The 21,740-nt window shown below is 46.6% G+C and overlaps 1 protein-coding gene across 14 annotated transcripts in view; it reads right to left on the bottom strand.

Moving 5' to 3' along the window:
- KIF16B (kinesin family member 16B) overlaps positions 1–21,740 on the bottom strand; it is a 298,517-nt gene that overhangs the window by 96,826 nt on the left and 179,951 nt on the right. For 13 of the 14 annotated variants that reach the window (XM_044928275.2, XM_044928274.2, XM_044928273.2 and 10 more), the window contains exons 18-20: positions 3,903–3,935; positions 3,481–3,534; positions 513–1,805 (exon numbers count right to left, since the gene is read on the bottom strand). In XM_044928275.2, the coding sequence (XP_044784210.2) occupies positions 513–1,805; positions 3,481–3,534; positions 3,903–3,935 (1,380 nt within the window). The remainder of the gene's footprint in view (positions 1–512; positions 1,806–3,480; positions 3,535–3,902; positions 3,936–21,740) is intronic. The other variant, XM_006070214.4, reaches the window with a different exon arrangement.

Below are 21,740 nucleotides of genomic sequence, written 5' to 3'. Positions count from 1 at the left end.
TCCTGAAATCTCCCATCAAACACTAAGAACCCCCCGGGGGTGGACGGGGGTGGGGGTGGGGGGCGGTTTCTTTTCAGTTCGCTGCCAGGTGTGGAAATCGGTGTCTACACAACCTGTGAACTCAGGAGCGTTCTTCACCAGAGTAAGTGCTGCTCATCCTTAGGGAGGTGTTGAGGTGTGGGCAGGAGGAGGGAGCGGGGGTGTGGAGATCAAGAAAAAAGAATGGGGGAGGGCGGGGAAATCGGGCTGGAAGCCTTTTCGGTATTCCATGTTTATTAAAATATTATACACACGATCAGAGGTCACTGAGGTAACAGACCAGGACTTGGTTTTAGTGTGTTTTTTTTTTCAACTTTAGGATGGTGATTCTAAAACAAGGATTCTAAGGAAAAAGAAAATGAGGCTTAGCCATCAACTGATGTATCAGTCAGAGATACAGCACTCAAGGGGAGAAACCAAGCCATCAACCTAACGCCCGGGGGCCTGGAAGGCGCCCCCTGGGCCGCGCTCACCTCTCCCGGTCCTTCTCCAGGGCTTCCTGCACGGCCTGCTCGCCGCCAGCGGCCTGTGCGCAGCGCCTCTGCAGCGCGGAGTGCCTCCTCTCCAGCCCCGCCACCGCACGCTCCAGCGCCTCGCGCTGCTGCTGCTCTCGGGACTCCAGGATCTCCTTCTCCTTCCGCCTCACCTTCTCCTCTTGCCGGGCCACGTTGGCCGTGAACTCGAAGGTGGCCTGCAGTTTCTGCAGCTGGCTGGCGCTGGCCTGGTACTGCGCGAGCTGCTCTTCCTTTTCTTCCATCTCTTTCTCCACTAGGTAGAGAGTGTTGTCCAGGTCGAGAGGACCTCGATCAAGGATCTCACGGACTCTCTGCTTCTCCTCTGACAGCCTGGGCAAATGCTGCTGCAGGAGGTCCTGGAGCTGACGCTTCTTACACTGCAGCCTGCCCTCCGCCGGCTGCGTCCCCTCCACCGCTCCGGCCGCCCAGAGGACGTCCGCGCCGCCCTCCTCCTCCTTTTCCGACCCCCTCAATTCTTCCTGGCTGTCAGATGGTAAGCGCTCGCGGAGGAATTCCCGGTCCTCCTCCACCTCCCGTTTCAGGAGGTCCTTCTGCTGCAACAGGTCCTTCTCCATGTTGGCCAGCGTGGCCAGCTGCCTTCGCTTGAACTCTAAGAACCGCAGCTGCGCCTGCTCGAGCTCCGGGCCGTCGCCGCCCGCCTCGGCCCCGGCCTCCCTGGCTTGCAGGAGGGCGGTGCGGATGCCCTCCAGGTGCCGGCGCTCCTCGGCTGCGCGCTGTGCCTCTCCGCGCCGTGGCGGCTGCAGCAGCTGCTGCTTCGCGCGGAGCTGCGCCTCCAGCTGCGCCACGCGCAGGACCTGCTCCCGCTCCTGCTCCTCCAGCCGCTGCTTCTCCTGCTCCAGCTTGGCGTACTGCTCCTCCTTTTCCCTCTTGAGTCGCTCCAGCTCCTGAAATATCTGAACCTTCTCGGCCTTCTCGTGGCTGTTGAGTTCCTGCAGGCGCTGGAGCTCCTCCTGGACACGCAGGAAGCGTTCCTCCTCCTGCTTCTTCTTCTGAAGCTCCGTCTCCTGCTGCTCCCGCTGCCTCGCCTCCTCGAAGCGCTCCTTCTCGGCCAGCAGGTCCTTGAGGGTGCTCTCCAGGTGCGAGCTGCGCCGTTTGAGGCTCTCCTCCTGCTTGCGGATCTGCCGCTGCGCCATCTCCGTCTCCTGGCGCTGCGTCTCCACCTCCTGTTGCATCCGCTCCAGCGCCGCCTTGTCGGACTTCTGCTTCTCCTCCATCTCTTCTATGAGTTTTCTGAAACGCAAAGCGGTGACGGATGTTATTTGATCACTAGCTTCACATGCTGCTCTGACTTCTCCCTGAACTGATACGTCCTGGAAATGGCCTTAAAACACTGAACACCCTTCGCTAAAATTAAAAAAAAAAAGAAAAAGAGAGAGAACAACATTTTCCTTTTAATAATATCCAGTGGCCTGCTGTTTTATTTTTTTACTCTGTAACTGTCCAACATATCATATGCCTAATCTTCTCGAGTAGCCTCTGATATCATTTCTTTGTAGTGCCTATAAGCATAATGTGTTATGCATGATATAATTTTAAAAGACCCCTGGGCTCAAAGAGAAAGAGCCGTGCCCAATTTAAATTTAAATGTGAATAATTCTGTTCAGCCCAGTGGCTAAAACTCAGTGGAAATTCAGTGACAAAATGATATTAAATAAAAATGCTTATGCTGTCCTCAACTCATCAGGGTCAAATATCAAAGTCAAGATAATCAACATTTCATTGTTCCAGGTCAAATAACTACATGCTATCGAGCATTTAATCACTAGTTTAGGACAAATGGCAATCACCAAGTGACCCAAAATATTAGTTTATTAATGTATAACATTGAAAATGGCAATCTCCATTAGAATACTTAAATGCATGATTCCAGGGGCTATGTGTCATGTGTCTGAGAGAGCAAAGGGTGCCCACTGGGTGCTAACTCAGTGTTTCAAGGTTGGGAGGGATGGCCTCTAGAGCAAGAGTGTGGGTGCAAGGTCTCTCTCCTGACCCACCCAAGCCCTATCTTACATGATGCTGAGAGCTAAACCAATTCATCTGTAACCTCCAGACTCCAAGTTCTAGGAAATAAATATCCAGGGTACAGATTTTTCTGTGGCCTTACTTTCTATGCTAGTGTCTGTTGTTGGTTCATGTCTTGGCTTGTTATATAGAACAGGAAAAAAAATACAGCTTTTTCAAAGAATTATATTCAGAACATATTAAAAACCCCTCTCCAAATCAATTAAATAACCACACACACACACCTGCACACACGTGTGTGCACACACAGACACACCCCAAAAGAAAAGGGAGCTGAGAACATGCAGAGGTGGAGAAGAGAAGGTTATACAAATGGCCAATCACCGTTAAAGAAAGATGTTTAAAAAGTGAGAAGGCATAAGTAGGGGAATTGCCATTCTTTTGGCTTTTTAAAAACTCAAGAGGATATTATTAAGGAAGATATACTTTTTAGTTGAATTTGAATACATCTATTATTTGGTGTATTACATTTAATGAGTGTAGTAAATTTGCCTACTGGCTCTATTCCCTCTCACAAATATTTGAAGAGGAACTATTTTTAAAAATTCAAACACTGAGACTGTCCTGGTGGTCCAGTGGGTAAGACTCTGCACATCCAATGCAGGGGACACAGGTTCATTCCCTGGTCTGGGAAGTAAGATCCCATGTACCGTGTGGCACAGCCCAAAAAAAAAAAAAAATAGTAATTAAAAACAATTAAAAATTCAAACATGAAGTAAAATTAACCAGCTAAAGAAAAATGAGTCATAGTCATCAGATGTGTAAATGGATGGACACTGAGCCAGAGGGGAACGACACAGACACAGGTGAAGTCAGTCTAGGACACCAATACAGGCACCCACCCCTATGCGGTGTTAATAAGACTCCATATCACGTGACTTACCTTTTACTTTCTAATTTCTCAAGCTCTTCACGCTGCTGCCGCTCAAATTCAAGTCTAATAAAATCAAATGAAAAACAAGTTACTTTTCTGAAAGTGCTTTTTTACTCTTTTTTTCTCTCCAAAGAGCATCAGTTTGTCAAGCATGATGTTTAATCATTGTGGATTAGCAAGTTTAAAACGTATTCTCTGCTCTATAACTAGGATTAGCAATTAGACATACTTTGAGGTGCTTGAATTCAGGCCAAGAAGGAACATACTTTACTTGAAGAAAAGGAAACAAAAGACACTATATGAAAGTCCATATAGTGGAAACACTTCCACTGTATGGAAGAAGCAGAGTTAAAGACGACTTCTAAATGAGAAGCATGCTGACTCCATGCAGTTTAGTCACAGGTTAGTACAAAAAAATGAAGAATCTCTACCTTAGACAAATGGGTCCTTTTATAGGGAAAAAACTGCCAGGGAGGTAGAGAGAGAGAGCACAGACATCAATTAAGAAGAGAATTAACTGGGGAAACATCACAAGAAAAGCAGTAAGATACTTAACAGCCAACTGTCATGCACAAATTAAAACGTCGTTTCATACACATCACATCTCCCAACCACTTCTTCAAGCAAATACTCCAGAGTTGGCTGTTAGGTTTTGCACATTTTCCAAATAATTACAGTGCTAATAATAACTGAGTGCCAATAATAACTGCCCACAAAAGTCAAATTTATACTTTTACTACTTTATAGACGGCTCTACTGTATACAGGAGGATCTTGAGAAACCTACCATCAGTAATTATATGATACAGCAGCTCCTGGGGGCTACAGAGATGATGAACAGACTGACCACAGTGGTAGCAAAATAAAGGGGGCTAGGTCACTGGGCGATTTAAAATTCATTAAAATATGGATAACAGAAGTTGATTTCTTCTCAAATACTAGCTTGCATTACTTCAAGGTTGCACTATCCGTTTTCAACAGTATGAACTGCAATTATTAAACTTACACCTTTTCTTGTCATGGGGGATGGCAGATTCAGCCAAAAATCCACACTATGGAAAAATTCACTGTCAACTGTTTTCCTTGGATGACATGCAAATCCAGGTTGGCAACAGTTACCTTTACGATGAGCTAATGAAATTTCAAACAGATCTGTCACCAACTCAATTTGGGTTACAACTGAGAGTAAGATGTCTCAGGGGCAGTGGTGGGGGGCTGGGGGGTTAGGAGCAGAACTGAGTGCTGTGCTGAGCGGTTTACACGTTTGCTTACTCTGCCTTCCAGCAAATCCTGAAGACAGCACACAGCATAAACCCATTAACATATCAGGAGCCCAGAGCTCAGAGATGGGAAAGAACTTGTCCAAGATCAGGAGGGTAAGACATGGAGGAACCAGGACTTGAACCCAAAACAGCCTGCTTCCAAAGCATGATAATTCATTCATTTTATGAGCAATGCTTCCAGTTTATGATGCATAATAAAAATATTAAATCCTTTATTGAAACTTATCATTTAGGATTATATTTATTTTTCTGTCAAATGAAAATCATCTGTAGATTATAGCTACTGTCATCCATGAGAAGTCAATCATAAATCTATATGAAGAGTACCTGCTCATTTCCAAGCCTTATCTACATGCCATTACACTAAGTAGATGCAGGGCTTCATTAAAGTTCATATATGAGCATTCTCTTTATATAATGGTGAACAGATCCTTGGGAATGATTCCTAGTATAAGACTTCAGTACAGTTTAGCCTTCTTAGAGGTAGAGTTAAAAAAAAAAAAATCACTGGCTAAAACACTTTCAAAACCTGAGGATTTTCCTTGAATTGTATTTATTCTCAATTTTTATTTTCTGTGAACACTGGCTCAATGTGACCATCAGCAGACAACATGGCTCTCCCCTGACAATGTCACAAAAGAACGGTCATAAGCCAAATGCTGCTCTGAGAGGTTCGAAGGAAAACCTATCACAGGACTTAGGAACTCCCCTGGAGTTTCAGAGGTTAAGAGCCTGTCCTTACAGTGCAGGGGCATGGGTCTGATCCCTGGTTGCTGAACCAAGATTGCACGTGCCCTGCGGTGCAGAAAAAATGACACCACACAACAACAAAGCCCTCTCGCAGGACTGTTCACAACTCGCAGGTGCTGGCAGGCACTGAGCGTGCAGTGCCCTCACTTTGCCCTCTAACCTCTGCAGGTCTCATCCTCACTTTATGAGCCAGGAAACTGAGGCCTGGAGCACGCAAGTAGCAGAGGGAGGCCCTGAATCAATTTGGTACTAAAATCTCTGCTGACCTCTACAACTGCTGGGAACTGCGGGTCTCCAAGGGTCGTAACATGTGAGTTTCAGTATCTTCTTCAGGCTGACACTCAGCACCTATGTGTTTTACTGAACCCAGTGCCAGGCGCTTCGCAAGGCACAGGGGATACAGTGTCTCAGAAGGAAGCTGTGGCCCCTGCCCTCGCAGGGCTTCCAGTCTGTAAGTGACAATGGGGTAAAAACAGGAAGTTCTCCCAGTGAGTCATGAGCCAGAGTGAGGAAGGACAGGGTTACACGTAACAAACAGAGCAGGAGCAGATCTCAGAATTTGGCAGGATGAGAATCAAGCCAAGACTCTCAAGGGAACTTCCACCTAGGCTATGACAGTCTTCCTTGAGACAATGAAGAAACTCAGGAAAAGCTTCATAAAGCCATGTCTTGGCTTCCTGGGTTGGGGGGAGGGGTGCGGGGGGCACGTGGAGGGTGGCAAGATCCAAAGTTCAATGGGACTACAGAAGCTACAGGGTGCGGGGCCTTCGAAGTTATATTGAGGACTCTGAACTTGACCCTAAAGATAGTGGCAGAAAAGTATCTTGGAACAGGGTTGTTGGAGAGCTCACAGACAACAGGTGAGAGGAGAAGCCAAGAAATAGATCAGGAGGCCAGTGTCATCATGGAAACAAGAGATGACAGAGGCAGGACCCAACATAACTGGGATAAAGGAGTGCTGGTATCTTCTGATGTGCAGTCGTCAAGGTGACAGGACCTGGCAATGGGCTGCACTGTGTCGGGAGCTGTGATGGGAAAGAAAGAATCAAAGACGGTTCCTGGCAGGGTCACACAGTGGGTGGGTAGGCAGAGCATTACAGCCAGGAGACTGCACTCAAAGGTCAGTTGGTCTGAATACAAAGGCTAGTGGTCCTGAGGCTAAGCATGAGTTATTTAACCTTGGATGCTTAATTTTCACAGACTTAGAAGAAAATAACAGGCATCCCCTCAAAGGAGACAAACACCCATCCCATCAAACAAGACAGTTCGTATGAAACATCTGCAGCGTGCCTGCGCATAGTAGGTGCACAAGTCCGCCTCTCGTCTGTGACCTGAGACAAGGAGAAGCCCAGCGGGGCAGGGGAGAAGCAGCGGGGGCGGCCGTGGCTGTGCTCACGGTGGTGCAGGTCGGGGGGTGCTCAGCATCCACAGAAGAGTCAGTCCACACCCGTGTCTCTCACCATGGCCCTGAGAGCTAGGTGCCATCTTTCCCCCGTTTCACACGCGAGAGATGCCATGTCTCCAGTAAACGGCAGAATCAACCGACTCCAGAGGCCACCCTTTGTCTCTATTCTGCCTTCAAGAAAGGAAGCTCAGTTTTACATGTATTGAATCTAATGGTTCCAGGGTCAACCAAACTGAGCTGTCCGGCAGGCAGGGGGGATACAGAGATCTGGCACTTGGAGCTTCTCAAGGACGGAGACACAGACCTGAGAGTCACCAGCATCCAGGCGGGAAGCGAGCAGAGATGGATGGGGTCACCCAGGACAGGTGTGGAATGAGACGGTACCCATGAACTATCTGCAGAGCGCCTGTACACAGTAGGTGCTCAAATCTGCTTCCCGTATGTGATCCCCAGAGACAAGAAGGAGCCCAGTGGTGGCCACGCTCATGGTGGTCTGGAAGACCATAGACATGGCAGCAACCGGCGGAGAAGGAGGGGCCCTCCAGGCTGAAGATGAGCGGTCAAAGACAAAGAGAGAGAAGATCCCCTTGATAAAAAAAGATTTCCATTTCCTTGAAATTAAGAGTTAAATAGATAAAGATGCTCAGTCTTAAACTTCTAAATAGTCTGTGGAGAGAGTCATAATTACAAAGTCAGGAACTATATTTTAAATATGAGGTGATATCAGCTGTTGCTGGTACTGTTTGGCTTCTATTAAATATTACATATTTACTAATCATACTTTAAAATGCACCTTTTTCCATAATCAATGATAATTATTTCAAAGAGCAAAACCTCAACAGACTGTAAAATATAAATGTGTGTTAATATCAAGGAAAGAGTATCTACTGTAATTGTACTTTAATATGGCTTCATTTTAAATAAGTATAATTCACTATCTTGCTTTACTGGAATTATCTTGGCCCCAAATGCTAATTTCCTAAATGTTATAATTAAAAGGAAAATCACAAAAGGATATAATTTTTGCAGCTGTTTTCAGTGTTTTTAAATGACAGTTGGAAGTACACACACCGTGTTAGGGCCAACAAAAAGGCACAGCATACAATCTATCCGATGAGACATGACCTCTTTTGTGCATTAAAAGACATCTAGCATTTGGAGACATCACTGCACATCTTGCAAATTATATCCCTGTTATTACTGACAATGAAAACACAAGGGAGTGCGAATTTCTCCATTCACACCATTACACTGAAAGTGAGACTGTGATTATCAAAAGAGAAAAAGGAAAAAAGGAAAAATTTTAATGCTTTAAAATCAGTGGTGATGAGTTTGATACCTCTCATTTCACTTTCTGAAAGGAGCAAAGTGGCCACTGGAGCCCAGTCAACACCTGAATGGCAGTTGCAGGGGGAAGTGGATGGGACATGGATGCTGAGCTCAGACCAGGAGGGAGCACTCACCCCACGGGGGAGACGAGCCAAAGGGGAGGCAGCCCCCACAAGAGGTACGAGAACAGGCAAGGGAAAGGTTCTTGGTCAGTGGGGAGGCTGGGCTTTTTCCTATGTGACTTGCAGATTATCATCAAATCCAGGCATGACCTCATGGGTGGTCAGTCCGTGAAGGTGTCCAGGGCCCTGCACTCATGTGATGCTCTGCTATCATCATCCTGAAATTCTTAATACTACATTTCATTACGCACTGAGCTCTGCAAACTATGCAGCTGCTTCTGATCAAGCATGTGTCGTTTTTGAAAGAATCTCCACTCTGTTGCCGGGATGTCTGGACTCAGTCCAGAGTCTGGTAAAGGATAAATGGAAAGGTGCTGGAAAGAACTAGTGTAGAAGGTTCCCTTCTCCTGCGTCCTTACAAGGGACTAGATTTTGACCACAACCACAATGGGTCCTGTAGTGGTTTAGCCCAGAATGCCAATCTTCTCACTACCCTTCCATCCTCGGGAACTCCCTTCCAGCCAGTCTCAAATCACCGTGAAAGTGAAAGTGAAGCCGCTCAGTCACGTTCGACTCTTTGCAACCCCAAGGACTATAGCCTACCAGGTTCCACCGTCCATGGGATTTTCCCAGCAAGAAAATCACCGTAAAGAAAGCAAATCCCACGAAGATTAGGGGATCTGAAGACTAAAGATAAAGTTTGGATTTGGGTGTGAGAGTTTGCACAGGTCCCATCCAACTATCTCCCTGACCTTGAGAACCTTGTCATTCAAGATGCTCTTTAAAGGCTGAGCAGAAACCAGATGCTACCCCAAGGGAGGCAAAAGGCAACTCATGAAAGAAGAACCTGGCCATTCTTGCAGACTAGACTCTGCCTAGAGAGGCCCTGCAGTCCTTCCTACGAGCAACAAAAAGCTACTAGCATGCAAAGTAGCATGAGAAAGCTACTTGTAGAGATGACTGAAACTGCCACATCAATCACTCCTAGATTCCCCCTTTTCCCCTTCAAATTATGCTATCCTGTAGCACAGTGATTTCATACAACTGTAATTCCAAGAGCTTACATCAATTGCACAATGCAATTTGATCTAGGAAGGTGTGAAATTAAACCCCTTTAAGGTAGACGTCGAAGATTATAATAAATGTATCCCCAATACTCTGGGAGTGGTTTTCTAATGAACTTTCAAATCCTTGGTCTACAAAGTACTAGTAAAGATTTCCCAGAAGCCAGTCTTAAGCCTTCTGTATTGCAAATGGTAAGTGCTCAAAGAAACGAAGATGGCTTTAAAAAAATAGTAAAATTTGATACCATAAGCATTTTAAGTTGAGTTTCTTCGCAGCTTATTTCTCATAATAGTGCCATAACCTGCTCTAATAAAGACAGCCAGAACCATGTGTTAAACCCAGGAGACCTACCTGATCAAACCTAAGACCACAGGTAATCAGAACAAAATGGGACTCAAGAGACCAAGCCATCAACCTGGCACACACCCCTACATCCAGCTCCTGTCCTCCTGATGCTGTACAGACCAGGAGACTGAGGCCCGGGGAGCCTCAGGGAGACGCCCAAGGGGACCTCCTCTTCACAAAGCCAAGAGAAAAGTCCACCGCTTCTTACTCCTCCTCCATCCCTACCTCAACTCTAGAATTCCGTCTCACCTACTCAACCAAACCACAGCAGCCTGCACCCCAGACACAGCCTCCCAGAGTTAAAGGTGGTCCACAGTTCCAAGGTGGACCTCTCCCCATCAGACGCGCCAGAACAGTGCTCCACAAGGCACGTCCCCGCCTTCGTTCACCATGCTGGCCACACGCCCAACAAGCCTTTAACAAGCCCCTACTATGTGCAAGGTAGCGTCTCGGATATACAGAACGGATAAGTTGCCTTCAGGTCTTAAGAGTGAACCGTAAGGGAAATGCAGTATGTGTGTTTATCGATCACACGGAATGCGAGGAGCCCAAAGAGAAAGTCCCATTTTTAATAGGAGTCAGGGTGGAGGGAGGACATTTATAGCTGCAGGGACAGGAGGAGGCTGCACTGTCTATCTAAGCTGGGCCTTCACAAATGGACAGAAGGGCGATGGCCACGATGTGGGGAGAGGGGAAATCAGGTGGAAGAAAAACAGCAGGAGGGAGACGAAAGAAAGAAGCAAGGCTCTGAGCACGAAGCAGAGGGGCCAGTGGTTCATGCATCATTAGCTCACTGGATCAGCACGCCATCCGTGTCCCAGGCCCTGAGACTCCGCAGAAGGAACCAAGTCCCTGCCGTCGTAAGCCTTCCATTCTTGGGGGGAAGGAGGAGGGTGAGTGAAAGTGTTAGTGGCTCAGTGCGACTCCCACAGGCTGCAGCCCTTCAGGCTTCTCTGTCCATGGAATTTGCCAGGCAAGAAAACTGGAGTGGGTTGTCATGCCCTCTTCCAGGGGAATCTTCCCAACCCAGGGATCGAACCCAGGCCTCCTGCATTGCAGGCAGATTCTTTACCATTTGAGCCACCAGGGAAGCCCCTGGGGCAGGGGCAGGGGGGTAGCTAACTAATGGTGAGACCTTTATGTAGCAAATGCTGTGAACAAGACTGAAGTCAGGAAAGGGTGGGGGAGAGCTAAGGGAAGGGCGTGACCACGAGGATGCAGTTGGTGCCACACGTGGGGGAAGCCAGGCCAAAGACCAGAGCACACAACAAGACCAGCGCGGTGAAAGCTGATGGAACCAGGGAGCAGAGACAGAGTGGGAGCAGCTGTGGCCCAAAAGGGGGCCGGGGCCCAGACCCCCAGGGCCGTACAGATCTACAGGACGGACAGAGTCTTGTCCACCAGGGCTCCTGGAGGATAGAGACCACTGAGCCGACTCGGTAACCTGAGGGCCTTCCGCAAGGCACAGAGCAGGTATTCAGCTCTGGGGACAGCTTTGAAGTCAGTGTCGTGAGACTCAGAGCCTGACGCTAGAGAGAGTGACAGAACGCTTGGGCAAGGAGCAGACGACACCAGCCAGGGCAGAGCTCTCTGTGACCTAAGAAATGACACCCTGCAGTGCTTCCAAACTCCTCAAGGCGAAAATGATTAACTGCAGCAAACACGGAAAATCCAGTAAGGCCCCTCACCATGATCACAACGGCTTGGTAAATGGCCTTCAACACCACAGCTGAACACACACACACACAAGAAACCCTTTCCTCTTCATTCATATCTTGGACAGATTCCCAAATCATGAACTAACACCCTACAACACAGTTTAATATCATGCAACCTTAGAACACAGATGCACCATGAGTTACAGGAGCAATCTCCAGACTGGAAATGTACATGGTAGATGATTCTAATTAAACGGTTTGGTGGGATCCACATGGGGTAACCAAGGAAAAGGTTCGTTTATGAAAAGAAAAGCTGTGCATATCTGTGGGTACAGAGAAAGAGAGGGCAGAGGAGGGGGTCTGAACATTTGAAAAAGATCTGAAATGCACCACAGCTCCTCTGCCCTGGCAAGACACCCCTGAGGTGAAGAGCTCTGGTCTGCTCTGCACACCTGTGCTCCTTTGACACGGAGTGCCAAGGGACACGATGCTCACGTGCTCAACCAGGCAGGGCTTGAAACTCACGGACTGAGGGAGGTCTTGGCAGCACCTGTGATCTCACAGGGTTTTCCTGTCCACCCCAGCCTGCCCCTGCCATCGCCTCTTCTAGGTCTCAAGCTTTCCATTCCTTATTTCTCTCTGACATCTCTCTCTGTCCCTCTGATTGCTGCTGTAATATAAGCAAAAGGCACTGTCAAATGGAGAATTCCGGGGTGTGTGGATTTAGCTGATAAAATAGTAAAGCAGGGGACTTCCCTGACAGCCCAGTGGTTAGGACTCCACACTTTCAGTGTTGGGAGTGCGAGCTGGATCCCTGGTCAGAGAACTAAGATCCCGCATGCCACATGGCAAGGCCAAAAAAGGAAAAAAAAAGAATAGTAAAGCAGGAAAGATTTACACAAGCTGATTAACTGCAATGTAATAAAAAATTTGAGCTTCCTCAATGGCTCAGTAGTAAAAAATTTGCCTGCAATGCAGGAGACTCAGCTTTGATCCCTGGGTCAGGAAGATCCTCTGGAGGAGGGCATGGGAACCCACTCCTGTATTCTTGCCTGGAGAATCCTAAGGACAGAGGAGCCTGCGGGCTACAGTCCATGGGGTTGCGAAAAGTCGAACATGACTGAAGTGACTGAGCACAACCAATAATTTATGGGGCCAAAAAGAAGAAATAGTCCCAAAAGTCATCAGTGATGAAGCAAGAGTTACATGGTGATATAAACATGGAAGGAAGACAAGTCTTCAGTGGCCTGGGCACAAACTTCCAGGAAAATGGTAAAAGGAAAAGCCAAACATGGAGCTGTATGTCAAGTGTGAGCTCAATGCTGTTTTTTAAAAATATTCTTTATAATACATGATTACAGTACCCAGTGTACAATTAAATATATAGAGTATTAAATATAAGTAAATATTACAAATATAAACCAGTCATTATTTCTTGGTGGAAGGATTGTGAATACTTGTGATTACATTATTCATTTCTGAATGTGTTATTTTTTGTAATAAGCATTTCAATTTATAATGAGACAAACTACCTGTTTCAGACATTTTTCTTAATCTACCCTGATTATAGCAACCGTCTTACTTCCTTTTCGCTCCTACAAATTTCTAGTTCATTTCCACTCATCTCCAGCAACGATGATGACTAACCTCAGTAGATCATAAAATCTGGGGGCTGCTGATGGTGACCATCTGAGGTCACTGATGTGGGACACAGCTTTTCAAGGTTAGCATCATGATCTGGGAGAAAAGAAGGGGGTGGAGGGTCCTCCTTCGGGCACAACAGTTCACACACACACACACACAATCAACAATTACTTCTCAAAACACTTACGTAGAAGCAGGAGCGCATTATTAAGAAAAATCAAAACTTTTCACTAAATATACTGAAAATATTTTACTAAATACGCAGATCAAGAGCCAGCAAAGAGCTGCACCGAGAGACACAGTCCTCACTGAGAGACACAGTCCAACTATTTTAAGTACTACCACAGGAGTTCCCTGATGGTCCAACAGTTAAGAGTCCACCTGCCAATGCAGGGGACACAGGTTCCACCCCTGCTCTGGGAAGATTCCATATTAACGTGCAGCAGCTGAGTCTGTGCTCTCAGACACTGAGCCCTTGCTCCAGAGCCGGTGAGGCTCAACTCCTGGGCGTGCACCCCCTAGAGGGCGTGCGCCGAAACAAGAGAAGAGACTCTAAGGAGCAGCCTGTGCACCGCAACTAGAGAGGAGCCCCCACTCACCACAGCTAGAGAGAGCCTGCGTGCAGCAACGAAGATCCAGAGCAACCAGAAAGTAATTGACTAAAAAAAAAAACTCACCCCAGTTGTGAACTTGTTCTTTATCTCTGACAGCAATGAAGACCCAGCACAGGCAAAATGATGAAAATAATAATGATGAAAATTAAATGATGAAAAATAAATAAATAAGAGAAAATGCTCCGAGTGAAGAGCCAGGGAAATGAAATCTGGGCTGGGGTTGGCAGGGCCTCCCTGAGGAAGTGCCGTCTAAGTGACCGGGATCTTGTCCTACCACAAGGCACAGGGAACTCTGCTCAGTGCTACGTGGCAGCCAGGCCGGGAGGAAGACTTTGGGGCAGGATGTGTGGCTGAGCCCCTTCGCTGTGCACCTGAAACTATCACATGGTTCATGGGCCACATTCCAGTATAAAAGTAAAAGTTTAAAAAAAAACAAATAAACCGAGATCTTAGAGACGACGTGGGCTTTAGCACATGAACAGCAAATGGCCATGGGGATGAGTGGGCCAAGAAGAGGCAACAGCACGTTTCCAGCAAAGGCCTGGGAGCAACAACAGACACGTAGGTACATCAGGAACCCATGACAGAATCGGCAGCAAGCTCTAATCAGATGAGTCGACAAGTTACAGACAGCGTGTGGCAGATAATCAAATTAGTACAAGATGCTGCTTCGGAGGAGAATCACGCTACTGTGCAGGAGGAAGAGGAATCCACTACCTCCCACCCTCGCCTGTAACTGCCATCCGTCACTGCACAGGGCAAGTCCCTTCCGCAGCTACCGCGTAATTCAGCTTTAGATCATACAAGTATATCAACACAACAAGGGAAACAGAAATGCCACCACTGCGCGGACAACGCGAGACTAAAGGGACCGAATGAAGACAGATGGCGCCTGGAACTCCACAGCTCATGGAAAACAAAGGAGCTCATCATCTAAAGTGGCTCGCGGTGGAGTTACACTCAAGGACAAGAAAGAAAAAGGCTAAGTCAGTACAGACAGACCTCACTTTATCACACTTCCACAGATACTGTCTTTTTTTTCTTAAACAAACTGATGGTTTGTAGCAACCTTACATCGAGCAAATCAACCAGTGCTCTTTTCCCAGCAGCGTTTGCTCACTTCATGGCTGTGTCACATTTTAGTAATACATTCCATACTGAAAACTCTCTCATTATTGTATTTGTGATGGCGATCTGATCAGTGATCTCTTGTGTTACTGCTGCAAAGACATCATGACTCACTGAAGGCTAAGATGATGCTTAGCACGTTTTAGTAATAAACTTTTAAAATTAAAGTATGTATATTTTTTAGACAGAATCCTACTGCACACTTAACATACAATATAATGGAGTGGGTGCATGCATGCTAAGTCGCTTCAGTAGTGTCCGACTCTTTGTGACTCTATGGACTATAGCTTGCCAGGTTCCTCTGTCCATGGGACTCCCCAAGAAAGAATACTGGGTTGCCATGCCCTTCTCCAGGGGATCTTTCCAACCCAGAGATTGAAGCTGTGTCTCTTACATCTCCTGCATTGGCAGGCAGGTTCTCTACTGCTAAATATAATGGAGTAACACAGTACAAGGATAATTTTTAAAAGGACGGGGAAACCAATCACTTGGTACGACTCTCCATAGGGCAATATTTGCTCTATCACAGTGCTCTGGAACCCAGCCGGCCGTGTCCCCGAGGCCCGCCTGTAACTGATGCTGCTCTCTGTTAATGGCAGGAAGAAGTTCACTTCTTTCAGCTGCTTCATCACAAGTTCTCCAAGACAGTGCATCTTGCAAGCTATTTAAGGCGCTCTACGGCAACTGCCAAGTAAGTAAATGGTCCATGAAACAGTGATACCACTGAGACCAGAGATGGGAAAGGAAGTCAGCCTTGTAGCAAGGCAAACTTCTGAAGAATAGAAAGCCCAATAAAATAAACCAGCAGAGACACAGTCCAAAACACAGCTAAAACACAGACTAACTACCACATCACCAGCAACAGAAATATTTCCAATTACATGCGTAAAACTTTCACGCTAAAGGTCAAGCAAGGAAAAAAAGACAAGATAAAACAATGTTTAAAGCCCCAGAGAGTGAGAGGGAAGAACAGAGGAAGATGGGGTGGCGGGACACTGTACCCATGAGCACTGTGACCGTCCCTCCCAGGCCCCCAGGAAGGACATGGTCACACCTGAAGGTGCAGGTCTTCCCAGGGGCATCTCCAGCTATGACCAGCTGTTTCTGAAGTGCCTTCCACATGGGGTATGAATTAAGGGGAAAACCTAGGTCACATGTATTACATGGCAAGTAAAGTGCTATGCTGGGTGCTGAGTGAACAGATTAGATCCTGCTGACGGGCATGGAGAGGGAAGCTAAGCTCAGGAGACAGAAGAACACACCCCGTTACTGATGTCTCCTAACTCTTTCCCTGGTGTGATGCATTTATCCTTCCCGTTGAAAGACGGTAAGGGGAGTGGGAGGGAAGGAGGAAAGAAATGAGGCAGGAGAGTCTAAGGAAGAAACCAGGAAGGGGTTGGAGAGAGGAAGGAAAATGAAACCACTTTCTTTTCCTACAATCAGTGTCTGCTGGTAAGAAGTCTGCACCAGCGTCTGAGTGCCTCCGGCTTTCTGCACTGCAATCTTGAGAACTATTCATTCAGAATCTAGCTCCTTCTGGCTTTACATTCCAAAATCCCATCCCGACTCTTAACTTGAAAGGAGCAGGAAGGCTGGAGCTAACCACACACAGCATGGAGCTCAGCACAGGACAAACCAGTGCCTGCTGGATCCCTGCTGATGACCAGGATGCTCAGAACATGCGTGCAGAGAGAGAGCCCCTGCTGGGGGATTCCCTACACCCTAGTTGTGAAGACAGCCAAGAGCTCCACCCAGAAGGGTGTGCTCGTACTGACACAGTCTACACTTCAAAAGGATTCCTTTCGAGTTTGCAAGCAAAGGGAAACTCAGACGGTATTGGCAGGAAATGAATAGTGGTGATATGTACAACCATCCTATAGAACAGTTTGTGAATGTATACTAAGAGCCTTCAGATCAGATCAGATCAGTCGCTCAGTCGTGTCCGACTCTTTGCAACCCCATGAATCACAGCACGCCAGGCCTCCCTGTCCATCACCAACTCCCGGAGTTCACCCAGACTCACGTCCATCGAGTCAGTGATGCCATCCAGCCATCTCATCCTCTGTCGTCCCCTTCTCCTCCTGCCCCCAATCCCTCCAAGCATCAGAGTCTTTGCCAATGAGTCAACACTTCGCATGAGGTGGCCAAAGTACTGGAGTTTCAGCTTTAGCATCATTCCCTCCAAAGAAATCCCACGGCTGATCTCCTTCAGAATGGACTGGTTGGATCTCCTTGCAGTCCAAGGGACTCTCAAGAGTCTTCTCCAACACCACAGTTCAAAAGCATCAATTCTTCGGCACTAAGCCTTCTTCACAGTCCAACTCTCACATCCATACATGACTACTGGAAAAACCATAGCCTTGACTAGACGAACCTTTGTGGGCAAAGTAATATCTCTGCTTTTGCATATGCTATCTAGGTTGGTCATAACTTTCCTTCCAAGGAGTAAGTGTCTTTTAAGTTCATGGCTGCAGTCACCATCTGCAGTGATTTTGGAGCCCCCAAAAATAAAGTCTGACACTGTTTCCACTGTTTCCCCATCTATTTCCCATGAAGTGATGGGACCGGATGCCATGATCTTCGTTTTCTAAATGTTGAGCTTTAAGCCAACTTTTTCACTCTCCACTTTCACTTTCATCAAAAGGCTTTTGAGTTCCTCTTCACTTTCTGCCATAAGGGTGGTGTCATCTGCATATCTGAGGTTATTGATAATTCTCCTGGCAATCTTGATTCCATCTTGTGTTTCTTCCAGCCCAGCGTTTCTCATGATGTACTCTGCATAGAAGTTAAATAAACAGGGTGACAATATACAGCCTTGACGAACTCCTTTTCCTATTTGGAACCAGTCTGTTGTTCCATGTCCAGTTCGAACTGTTGCTTCCTGACCTGCATACAAATTTCTCAAGAGGCAGATCAGGTAGTCTGGTATTCCCATCTCTTTCAGAATTTTCCACAGTTTATCGTGATCCACACAGTCAAAGGCTTTGGTATAGTCAATAAAGCAGAAATAGATGTTTTTCTGGAACTCTCTTGGTTTTTCCATGATCCAGCGGATGTTGGCAATTTGATCTCTGGTTCCTCTGCCTTTTCTAAATCCAGCTTGAACATGTGGAAGTTCACGGTTCACATATTGCTGAAGCCTGGCTTGGAGAATTTTGAGCATTACTTTACTAGCGTGTGAGATGAGTGCAATTGTGTGGTAGTTTGAGCATTCTTTGGCATTGCCTTTCTTTGGGATTGGAATGAAAACTGACCTTTTCCAGTCCTGTGGCCACTGCTGAGTTTTCCAAATTTGCTGGCATATTGAGTGCAGCACTTTCACAGCATCATCTTTCAGGATTTGGAATAGCTCCACTGGAATTCCATCACCTCCACTAGCTTTGTTCATAGTGATGCTTTCTAAGACCCACTTGACTTCACATTCCAGGATGTCTGGCTCTAGCTCAGTGATCACACCATCGTGATTATCTGGGTCGTGAAGATCTTTTTTGTACAGTTCTTCTGTGTATAGGATATATTATATATGGCCTCTGGCCTAGTAATCCCATTCTACTTTTTTCTCCCTTGAGGAAGCAATACTCATGGATCAGCACAAAGATTTAGCTACAACTGTGTTCACCCCAATTGCTCATCATAGCGCCAAACTACACAACGGAAACACCTACCAACAGAAGATAAGGAAGGTATGGAATGGCCATACAAAGGGATCGCACATGGACTTAAAATGATAGAGGATAACACATATGAAGAGGAAAAGACACGTAAGTGCAAAAAGCTCCCACAAGCCCAGTGTGAACCCATCTAGTAAAAGAACACATATAAATGTACATAAACATAAAAGTATACGTATGTACACATATATGCACATACACACACGGAGAAAGACAGACGTGACTAGACAGTGGGGCAAACAGAAGTACAGACAAGAATATATGGCAACATGTTCACTGCAATGATTTCTTTTTTGCTTGTTTGTGATCTCAAAATTTTCCATAATGAACACATGAAAATAAAAAGGTTAAAAATAATCATCACTCAGGGACTTCTCTGGTAGTCCAATGGTTAAGACTTCTCTGAAACTGGAGCCTATTATATAGAGTGAAGTAAGCCAGAAAGAAAAACACCAATACAGTATACTAATGCATATATATGGAATTTAGAAAGATGGTAACGATAACCCTGTATGCGAGACAGCAAAAGAGACACAGATGTATTGAACAGTCTTTTGGACTCTGTGGGAGAGGGCGAGGGTGGGATGATATGGGAGGATGGTATTGAAACATGTATAATATCATATGTGAAACAAATCGCTAGTCCAGGTTCGATGCATGATACAGGGTGCTCGGGGCTGGTGCACTGGGATGACCCAGAGGGATGGTATGGGGAGGGAGGTGGGAGCGGGGTTTAGGATGGGAACATGGGTACACTCATGGCGGATTCAAGTCAATGTATGGCAAAAGAAATAAAATACTGTAAAGTAAAATAAATAAATTAATTAATTAAAAAAAAAAAAGACTTATCCTGCCAAAGCAGAAAGTGCGGGTTCGATCCCTGGTCAGGGAGCTAACAGCCTACATGCCTCATGGCCAAAATACCAAAACATAATAGAGAAACGATATTGCAACAAATTCAATAAAGACTTTAAAAATGGTCCACATCAAAAAAAAATTTTCAGAAAAATCATCACTCATCTGTCTTCATCCCCTGATGTAGGTAACTTGACTTGAGACCACCTTCAGAGTCAGGGGCCATGCACAGCTCCTGAGCCAGCCTTGACGCCCACCAATCCCATCCCAACACTACACTCCATGAAGCTCCCTGGACCACTTGCCAAACACAGGTGTGATTTTTGACTTTAGCTATTTTCAGTCCAACTGGATTTGAAACCTAGGCATTTTTCCCCTTCAGAATTTAATTATCCACATATAGTATATCCATTCAAACGGGCTCCCCACTGGCTAGTGCTTAAATAAAAATTTGAGCTAATGCACAAATAAAAATTTCTCCTTTTTCCTTTCAAGACTGAAATGAACTTGGAATGCATATAATTTTGCTTTGAGCACTTTCTAAAAGCTGTGAAAGTGCCCACACTCTGCCAAGTTAGTCGCCTGTTTCCAGGCTCAGAGTGAGACAGAGGACACCTGAGGAGTGGGCTTGGTTTCTTCTTAAAGACACTGGGCCACTGAGGAGGAATGTTTTCCCTGCAGTGAAACTGTTTCCTGGCAAAGACCCTGGCTGGGCGCTTCTCCAAAGTGGAGCTCCCTCCCGAAGGAAGTCCCTGGGCTGCTTCGCCTCCTCCAAAAATCCTCTGGCACCAGGCACCACACATGTGTGCACACAAACCCTGGCTTCCAGAAAGCCAGCAATGTGGGCCAGCAGTCAGTTCCCAAACAAGGACCTCAGACACGACATACTCAACACCATGTGCCCACTTGGGCCAATTAAATGTTCTTGGGTAACAAAGATGTCACTTCTTAAAAGTCGACATCTTGCTGTGATGCACAGCACAGGTTTTTGGAGAAAACTTCTCTTTGGAGAATTACTAGGCTGCCTGTTGAGACCAGGTGCTTTGAATATGAGTTGGGTCTTACTGCATATAATCATTTGCAAACCAGATTTAATTCTTCCAGAGAGCTCTGCTCTAATAGGCACTGGATGCTAAGTAACAAACATTTTTAACCTACTGCAATAAACATACTCACATCTACATGATACCGAGGAAACCAAAAGATATATGAATGGGTAACAGTTAAGAAAGTCACAAAATGTGTAAGAAGCAGATCTGTGTGCATGACAGCCTCACAAAGATGAGGCCCAGCTACACTGGAGACTCTAAAGTGTGTGCGACCATTTGAAACACAAGGCCCCTGGACACCCATGAGTGGACACACCTGCTGCTGCCAAGTCTCCATCTCAGGAACATCTGTGACGTGCCCATTACATGCGAGATGCTGGAGACTCAGAGATGAGTAAGGCGTGGCTCCTGCTCTCAGGAAGCCTGGTGGGCGAGCAGGCTAAAGCATTAATGACGTGAACTTGGGAAAAGCTATGGTGATAAAGGTGTGAGCCAGACACCTGGCAGAGAATGAAGAGGAAGCACTGAGCTCAAACTGGAGACACACAGAATGCCTCTGAGGAGACAACTCCTGTACGCACCCACCTTGGAAGACGAAGAGGACTTGCCGTGGGAAGGAGAGTGGGAGGGATGTGTAGACGGTTTCATAGATGGATCTGGCCTGGAGAGAGCTGTGAAAGACGTTCTGTCCACTTAAACCAAACCATAAATTTCAAGGCAGAAAGTGACAGAAGATGATAGTAGTGGACAAATGGGTGGCTGTGTTTGGGGCCTGGAGGGCATCCCAGAGGCACCAGGGGCTGGGCCCCATGCTGGGGTCACCACGAAGGGTTAAGGGGGGCATTGCAGTGAGCTCCATCCTGTGGCCGGTTCCAGGGGCAAGTCCATGAGTAGTCCCCCAACCCAGTAAAACCCCGAGAGGAAACCAGGAATCCTGTGCACGGCCAATGGAGTCCTGACAACACCAGAAGCTCAGCTACTTCTCACGGACTGACCACGCTGGCCACTTAAAGAGGAAAGTCCCTCCTGAATGTTCTCCACGATGAGAAGCATCCATGATTCTCAGAATGAACTAGTTGGAAGAGGTGGGAGACTGGAAGAGGGTAGCTGGAGAGGCAGAGGCCCTGTGTGCAGCCAATTCAGGGAGAAAAAGTTTCCCGATGGACAGAGCGGGCTGAGATTTCTCTCAAGTGACAGGAAAGCTGCTGGTGCTCAAGGGGAAGGAGCGGCTCAAACTCAAGAACCCAACAAAGATGTGTTCACGAGGCTTTAATGAGTAACTAAGAAGAAGAGAGGGTGTGTGTGTCAGTGGGGGGCGGTGGGGAGAGGCATGCTGTAGGGTACCTGACTTT

The sequence above is a fragment of the Bubalus bubalis genome, chromosome 14 (genome assembly GCF_019923935.1).
Source record: "Bubalus bubalis isolate 160015118507 breed Murrah chromosome 14, NDDB_SH_1, whole genome shotgun sequence".
NCBI lineage: Eukaryota > Metazoa > Chordata > Mammalia > Artiodactyla > Bovidae > Bubalus > Bubalus bubalis.
Note: the sequence above shows the minus strand (reverse complement) of the source record. Positions and strands in the feature narration are given on the sequence as shown.